This window comes from Suncus etruscus, chromosome 12 (assembly GCF_024139225.1).
Source record: "Suncus etruscus isolate mSunEtr1 chromosome 12, mSunEtr1.pri.cur, whole genome shotgun sequence".
NCBI lineage: Eukaryota > Metazoa > Chordata > Mammalia > Eulipotyphla > Soricidae > Suncus > Suncus etruscus.
In genome coordinates, this window is record NC_064859.1 from 89,217,197 (window position 1) to 89,226,302 (window position 9,106).

Below are 9,106 nucleotides of genomic sequence, written 5' to 3' on the forward strand. Positions count from 1 at the left end.
TTCTGCTAAGAAGGGGAGGTAGGTAAGGAGGCCAGGGAACTCAGGCCTGTCCTGTGATTAGCACTTGCCCATCTCCCTCTTCCCCAGGGACAGAAGCCTCTCCCAAGATCTCTCCAGGCAGCATGTGATTCTTAGGGAGATAAATGGCATATGTTCCACATCAGAATAAAAGTCATAACCAAAAAAATTACTATCTCTATTCCTAGATACTCCTAATTATCTAAGTTGTCTGATAGTCTAAATTGCCTAGTATTTTAGGAGATTTATATAAATAAGTTTTTGCTACTCAAAAAAAAAAAGTTTTTACTACTGAGCATTGTATTTTCTTCCAATATCATTTTTTTTTTTAGTTTTTGGGTCACACCTGGCATCACTCAGAGGTTACTCCTGGCTTTATGCTCAGAAATCGCTCCTGGCAGGCTCGGGGGACCATATGGAATGCTGGGATTCGAACCGATGACCTTCTGCATGAAAGGCAAACGCCTTACCTCCATGCCCCCAATATCATACTTTTAATAATTATGCAATGAAATATACAAAGCAGACTGTACTTGTTTAAGGAAAGGAAGAGACAGAATGAAGTACGTCTGGGCCTGCTCTCTTTTTTGTTAATTTGCTTAGTATCATGCTTACTGTGAGGGCTGTAGTTTGTAAGTAAACTGTTCTATAAAGCAAACTCTTTCGTATGAAGCAGAGAAACTCTCAAATTTGTGTAGGACAGAGTGGGCTCCATTGCTATAATAATCACCTTGATTCTAAACAAATTATTTGACTTAAGAGTTGTCTGTGGGGGCTGGAGCAATAATACAGAAGGTAGAATGCTTGCCTTACATGCAGTAGACCCAGGTTTGATCCCCAGCATCCCTTATGGTTCCCGAAACCCCTGCAGGGGTCTCAAACTCGAGGCCCACAGGCCCTGCCCTAGAGGAATCTTTTTGTTTTGTTTTGTTTTGTTTTGTTTTAGTTGTTTGGGTCACACCCTCCAATGTTCAAGGCTTACTACTGACTTTGCACTCAAGGATCACCCTGACTTTGCCTCCTGCGGCCCCCAGGTAAATTGAGTTTGAGACCCCTGCTACAGGCATAATTTCTGAGTGCAGAGCCAAGAACGACCCCTGAGCTGCTGCTGGGTTTGGCCTAAATCCTTCTTCCCCAAAGTGTTAAAGAATTACTGACTCCTTTATTTCCTTATATTTGGAACTAATAAAATTTATCTCAAAATTAAGAATTTGAGAAGCTGGAGTGATAGGATCATGGGTACCCCAATATGGTCCCCCAGCACAGCCAAAATGATCTCTAAGCATAAAGCCAGAAGTAACATCCTGAGTACCATTGGGTGAGCCCTCCCCACCCCCAAAGAAAAAAATTTAAAAGAACAATTAAAAACTCAAAGGCTGGCGATCGAGTGATAGTACAGCGTAAGGGCATTTGCCTTGCATGTAGACAACCCAGGACTAACCTGGTTCAATCCCTGGCATCCCATATGGTCCCCCCTGAGTCTGCCAGGAGCGACTTCTGAGCACAGAGCCAGGAGTAACCCCTGAACACCAATGGTTGTGGCCCAAAATAACAAAAAATAAAAAAAAAATTTTCTCAGGGCTGAAATGATAGCACAGTGGATAGGGCATTTGTCTTGCAGTTGGTAGACTCAGGACCAACCGCCCCATACAGTCCCAGGGTGGCTTGCAGTAGCAATTTCTGAAAGCAGAAGCAGGATTAACCCCTGAGGACCATAGGTGTGGTCCGAAAACTAAACAAAACAAAACAAAACCCACATGGTTCCCTGAGCCTGCCAGGGGCAATTTCTGAGCACAGAGCCAGGAAAAATCCTGAGCACCACCAGGTATGGCCCAAACCCTCTCTCCCCTCAAAGAATTTTCTCAGTTAGTTCTAAATGAGCTAATCATAACCATACACAGTAACGTAGTACTTCTTAGGAATGATTAATTTACGTTTGGGAAAAAAGTTAAACATTAACATTTGGGAAAAAAGTTAAAGCAGAATCAGAAAAAAGAAGTTCTAAAAACTTACTCTCTAAATGGCATAGACACTTCTCCAACTATTTCATACTTAACAATCATGCGTACAGGCATACGTAATCATTAACCAAGGAACACTTAAAATAACTTTATATGTATATTACTAAATGAATATTTACCGGCTTCATCAGTTTACAGTCATCTGTGCTATCAAAAACATCTTTAAATTTTTCCATCTTCTAGCACTTTTTACCCTCCCACTTTCTATGCCAAATCCATATTCCCTTAGGCTGGTCTGACAGGGCAAAGGCAAGCACAAAGCCCAAATGATGCTGCAGAACAGGCATACAGAGTCCAGCCTTACCGGGGAAGCATTCTAACAAAAGATACATAAATAAACTACAAAAGTATTTTCAGCATGAATACCTTTAAGATTTGAGTTTGTAAGCTTAAGGGGAAAAAATCTAAATGGCTATTTAATAATCTCCACACACACGCACACAGTCCTATAACCTCTATCTTTTTCCCCTGTCACAAGCACAAAGCTGCTTACCATTCATAGCGCTGGGAAATTGAGCCATCATGGTCCTGAATTTCCCCTGCTAGCTCTCAGCCATCTGCAATATAAAAACATCGGGCCATTAATAATACAGCAAGCGAAGATCACAGCTCAGGGCACCAACCAGCTAAGCATCGGGAGCGGGAGCGTGAGTCCCCTTCAGCTTTCACTTCCAACAGCGAACAATGCAGAGAGGGAGAGAGCCTCTGCCACTGCTGAACAGGCAGAATTTGCATTTGGGGAAGGGTAGGAGACTTAGCTGGGTAATCACGCTCTCTTTAAAAAAAAAAAAGTCTGTACCACTGCAAGGTGGTACAGCAGGACGGCACTTGCCTTGTGCATGGTCGACCTGGCATCCTATATAGTCCCCGAGCACCACCAGGCGTAATCCCTGAACTGACAGCAGGGATGGCCCCAAAATCAAAACAAACAACAAAAATTATAAAGTTCTTAAATCGCATATTATTTAGTTAACAGTGATACTGAATTTTAAAACTCTTCCCATGAGTCAAAACTCATGCAGAAATTAACTGAGACAAGAGTTGTTACAACAGGCAAGAATTTATTTCAGGGGCCGGAGTGATAGCACAGTGGTATGGTGTTTGCCTTGCACACGGCTGACCCAGGACAGACCTGGGTTGGATCCCCGGCATCCCATATGATCCCCTGAGCCAGGTGCAATTTCTGAGGGCATAGCCAGGAGTGACCCATGAGTATCACCGGGTGTGCCCCCCCAAACAAAACAAAACAAAACAAAACAAAACAAAAAGAATTTATTTCAGATAAAGCAAATATATCAAGTACCGGAGAGTGGCACGGAACTTCATAATACCCTTATTTTTAAAAGTTTCCAAGCAGGGGCCGGAGAGATAGCATGGAGGTAGGGCGTTTGCCTTTCATGCAGAAGGTCATCGGTTCAAATCCCGGCGTCCCATATGGTCCCCTGTGCCTGCCAGGAGCAATTTCTGAGCATGGAGCCAGAAGTAACCCCTGAGCACTGCCGGGTGTGACCCAAAAGCCACAAAAAAAAAAAAAAAAAAAAAAAAAAAAGTTTCCAAGCAACAACTGGAGAGAGAGCGCACGAGATTAAAGCACTTGCCCTGTACATGGTCAATGCAGTTCAATCCCTGGCTCCACATATGGCCCTCCAGAATCCCCAGGAATGATAACCCCAAATGCAAAGCCAGAAAGAAATAAACCCTGAGCACCATGGGGTGTAGCCTAATCCCTCTTCTCTCAAAGTTTCCAAACAGAAAAAAAATGCAGCCCAGCTATTTAATCAAGTTCTACAAGTTTAGGGGCCAGAGAGATAGTACAGTGAGTTAGGTGTTTGCCTTGCACATGGCCAACTCAGACTTGTCCCCAGATGGTCTCCCAAGCACTCGCTGCCAGCAGTAATTCCTGAGTGCAGAGCCACGATTAACCCCTGATCGTAGCCAGGTATGATCCAAAAACAAACAAAAGTTCTACAGGTTTAGGGGGAAAAAAATGTTCTTTAAAATAATTATCAAAATATAAACTTCTTTAGGGGCCGGAGAGATAACACAGCGGTAGGGTGCTTGCCTTGCACACAGTCGACCCAGGACAAATGGTGGTTCAAATCCCAGCATCTCATATGGTCCCACAACCTGCCAAGAGTGATTTCTGAGCACAGAGTCAGGAGTAACCTACTAGAGCTGATGGGTGTGACCCAAAAACAAACAAACAAACAAAAACCCAAAAGACAAAAAACCATAAACTTCTTTAAACATTAATTATCTGGGCAAATACTCTGCAATTAAAGAGAAGGAAATTGGGGAAAAAACGCCTTTAAGACTAGTTTAAACTTTTGAGTTAAACCTTTTTGCGTTTCAGATTGGTTTTCTTCACTCCTTACCCAAAAATGTAATATAAGCTCCAGATATCTACATTATTTACTATATAGAAAAAAATACTTGATTTTTGCTGGGTTGTCAAGAACTAGGTGAGTATTGTAGATCTTTAAAGAATGAAAAAAAATAGTTATAATTGAGTGGTGCAAAAGCACAACATGAAGGGGCCGGAGAGATAGAATGGAGGTAAGGCGTTTGCCTTTCATGCAGAAGGTAGGTGGTTCGAATCCCGGCATCCCATATGGTACCCCAAGCCTGCCAGGAGCAATTTCTGAGCGTAGAGCCAGGAGTAACCCGAGTGCTGCCGGGTAGGACCCAAAAACAAAAACAAACAAAAGTACAACAGGTAGAATGTTTGCCTTGCACACAACCAATCTGAGTTTGATCCTCAGCACCCCATGCGGTCTCGCAGCTTGCCAGGAGTGATCCCTGAGTGCAGAGCCAAGAGCACTGCTGAGTGTGTCCCAAACCACACCCCCCACAAAGTTGTAATATTAAGAGTCCTAGACACGGACCTATAACTAACAAGGAGTTGTTCTGTTCTGTTTGAAGAGGAAGTAAGGAACAGTCGCTGAGGACCGAACCCAGGGCCTCACATCTACACAGCGAACACTCACCTACATTTGCAGGCCTCAACACGAAACCTGAAAGGCTTTAAGGAGAAGAACACAAGTAAAATTTCACTCACAGTAAGACCAAGACAAGTCTAAAGTGTGTGTGTTGAGGTGAGGGGTGCTTAGGGAGATGTGAGAACACTATGTGCTACTGATCTAGAACAAGAGCAGCAGAAATGGAAACGATGGGATGAACTGGAGAAAAAAAAATGAGCAGCATAAAATAGGAACCCAGGAATTCCTTAGGTCTGTGGAGTAAAAGGGCTCAAGAATAATGATTTCCCGCATCAGTTTGTATGAGTGGGGAGCTACGGTTAATGCTACCTTAAAAGAGTGGAAAGAAGGAAATCTCGCAAACCAAGTTATGACTATAACTTCCTCAAATGTAGAAAGTCTGCAAGCAAGTGTAACACTTTTACTTCCCCTATTTTAAATTAACATAAGCAATGTAAAGCAAAAATAAGTTATAGGTCCACAAAGAAAGTATATGCATGCAGTAACAAGGAGCCCATTTCACTTTTTAAAATGTTCCACTTTTAAAAAGGCTTAAATTTTTTTAATGTGGAGAGAAAAAAAAAATCCTCAAAAAGAGCATTATGGAAGCCGGAGCAATAGCACAGAGGTAGGGTGTTTGCCTTACATGCTGCTGCCCAGGATGGTACTGGGTTCGATACCCGGTGTCCCCATAAGGTCCCCCAAGCCAGAAGCAATTTCTGAGCAAATAGTCAGGAGTAACCCCTGAGCATCACTGGGTGTGGTCCAAAAACAAACAAAAAAGCATTATGTACAATGATTTTTTTACAAGTATATACACAGCAGGATGTGAAGTCAAGCAAGCACAGACAGAAACAAGGAGTCAATTCAATCTAAATGGAATATTCACAGATCATCTATCTAGGTCCTCAGGCTAGTCATCTTCACTCTGTGAATAACAAATGCTCAATAACCACAGCTCTAATCCTGAAATAAAATCAAAGGTGAACCCAATTATACAATGGGAGGAAGAGGAAATCCCTTCCATAAAGCAGAAGGGATTACAGGACTTTCTTTAATGGTTTGGGATTTAGTCATCCAAGCACATTGATACCACTGTATAACATTTATGTATAAATGTAACAACTGATTTACTGTGGTACAGGCTGAGTATGGTAGCAAACTTTGTCTAAACCTATAACCATCTAAAGAATCCCATTTCTTTTTTTGGGGGGGTAGGGGCCACACCGGGCAGCCCTCAGGGGTTACTGCTGGTTCTCTGCTCAGAAATAGCTTCTGGCAGGCTCAGAGGACCATATGGGATGCTGGGATTGGAACCATCATTGGTCCTGGGTCAGCCGCTTGCAAGGCAATCGCCCTACTACTGGACTATCTCTCTGGCCCCAAGAATCACATTTCTGAGGCTGGAGCGAGTGAGTTTGCAGCAGGTAGAGCATTTGCCTTGCATGCAGCTGAACCAGGTTTGATCTCCAGCATCCCATACAGTTCCCCTGCCAGGAGTAAATTCTGAGCACAGAGCCAGAAGTAACTCCTGAGCACTGCTAGGTGTGTTTTCCCACCCCCTATCCAAAAAAATGTGAATACCATTTCTTTCTCTTTAAGGGTGGAGTGGTGGGGGAAGGAGGGTTTGGGCTCAGTCTGGCTGTACTCAGGGCTTACTATTGGATCTATGGTCAGGGATCACTCCTTAGAAGTACTCAAAAGACTACATGTGGTACCAGTGATTAAAATGGGATCTGCAGCGTGCAAAGCAAGTGTCTTAACCCCCATGCTTTCTCTCTGGTCCCTAAGGCATACCTGTTCACCAAGGTAGAAGAAGGTAGAAGTTTAGCACGTAAGGCACTTGTCTTGCACATAGCTAATCTAGGTTCAATCCCTGAACCACATATGGTCCCCTGAGCACAGAGCCAGGAGTAATCGATCCCTGAGTACCACTGGGTATGGTCCCAACATCAAATTAAAAGCATACCATTTCATATTACATTTATATCACTTCTCTCTGCCCTGTGACTTGTGGAATAATTACCTTGCTCTTAGTCCTTCTATTAATCTGCTTGCCTATAACAAAGGTTAACTGAAATACTGAAAAATAAAACATATATTTGGTTTCGCATCCAGCAATGCTCAGGACTTATTTAGCGCTCAGGAGACCATACAAAGAGTCGAGACTGAACGAGATGCAAGACAAGTGTCCTATCTGCGTCCTGTTGCTCAGGCCCCTGGTTTTTACCTTTTTAAAAGATCAACTGTTTTGTAATACCAGCTAAATTTTTACTGTTTACAGTGAATGCTATATGCACCTAACAAGCACCTCTTACAGACTTATTTAATACACCCTGAGAGCCAGATTTGCTCCAAGAGGAGCTTGAGACACAGAGGAGGCTGCAGGCGAATCCCAGTAACAGACTACTACACATCTTTGCTAGTACTAACACTTTCTCACAATACCACCACAAAGTAAAAGGCACTGCGAGAACTTCATTTCACAGATGAAGGAACTGAAAGGTGAAACACTTTCTGGAGCCAGTAAGGGATGGCGTCAGCACACAATCCCCATCAACTTCCTACGGGGATTCTCACCTGAGTGAGTCTGTGATGAGAGAGTAGGTCACTGGTTCCTCCTGCAAGGAGCACGACCATTAAAGATTGGTGTGAGAACAGGAGAAAAATAAGCCAGAGATGCCTTCCAATACAAAGGACCTTATCAATCATACAAATAAATAAGCAGGTACTCATCATTTTTTTACACCTTCAGTATCTATATATAAAATGCCTTGGGTGAAGAAAAGAGGTAGAAGCGTCACCCCAGTTCTGTTCACTGTTTACCTCAAGCATACGCTTTCCATTCAGAAAACACGTAATCTTAAAAGTAACCTTTGGAGCTTGCAGTTTACAAGCAGTATGGACATTTTGTTCATTAACTATGGCTTTAGAATATGCCAGTTAAGGGGTTGGAGAGAGGGCCCTTGCCCTGCATGCAGCCAACCTGAACTTGATCCTGGACACCCCTAATGGTCCCTGAGCTCCACCAGGAATGATCCCTGAGCACAAAGTCAAAAGCAGGCCCTAAACGCCTCTGGGTGTGGCTGGGTGGAGAAAGGTCTGGGGGGGAAAACATGGCATGTTTAGATTTTCCCGCTTGCGAAAATTAATGAAAAGTGGAATTGCTACCTTTTTATAAATTAAGAAAATACGTGTAGTAGATTGCAAGTCTAAGGAAAAGATGACGACTTCAATTTAATTTAGTCCAAATATGGGTTGGAAAATATATTCATACTAACACAGAGAATAGAAGAAATGCTTGAAAGGAAGTAGGAAATTCTTCTACAATGGGTCAATAAAAACCCAAAAGAAAAATGCTTGGAGCCATTCTAAGTAAAAAGTAGCTCAATTGGGGCTAAATTTGTTTGTTGGTTTGTTTGGAAGCACAGAATTATAGAAAGAAGTACGGTAATTGTTTAGTCCAACCCCCTTGATTTTCAGACGAAAACTGTGAGTCAGTAGCCGGGCTGGTCTTAAAAACCATCTCTCCCCTGTGAAACACTCTGCCTGCTCACACCACCTGTAGCCCCTGCTAAGCTACAGAATCCGGGGTCCTGTCACCAATGTGACTTCCTAGGGACTTAGGGAAGGAACCTTTTTTGGTGGGGGAGGCCACACCCAGTGGCACCGCTCAGGAATCGATCCTGGCAGGCTCAGGGGACCAAATGGGATGCCAGGAATCAAACCCAGGCCCGTTCTGGATGGGCCGTGTGCAAGGCAAATGCCCTACATGTGTGCTAGCTCTCCGGCCCTTTTATTAGTTTTGTTTTGTTTTTGTTTGTGTTTTGGCGCTACACCTGACGATGCTCAGGACTTACTCCTGGTTATGCACTCAGGAATTACTCCTCAGAGTGCTCAGGGGTCTAGATGGGATTGACTGCCAGGGATCAAACCTGGGTCAGCCAGGCGAAAGGCAAGCACACTCCCTACAGTGCTCTCTCCAGCCTGATGGCAATGAACCTTTTAAAATGGTTTTCCTGCCTTGAGCTCCTTTCAGAGTTAGTTGTTGCTGCTATTGTTGTTTCCAAATTTAACTGTATTTGACTG

General features: G+C 43.3%; 1 protein-coding gene across 1 annotated transcript in view; it reads right to left on the bottom strand.

Moving 5' to 3' along the window:
* Positions 1 to 2,593, bottom strand: part of ITSN2 (intersectin 2) — a 103,921-nt gene extending 101,328 nt beyond the window's left edge. The window contains exon 1 of the mRNA XM_049784465.1: positions 2,533 to 2,593. Coding sequence (XP_049640422.1) covers positions 2,533 to 2,563 — 31 coding nt within the window. The 5' untranslated portion in view covers positions 2,564 to 2,593. The remainder of the gene's footprint in view (positions 1 to 2,532) is intronic.
* Positions 2,594 to 9,106: the final 6,513 nt, after the last annotated feature.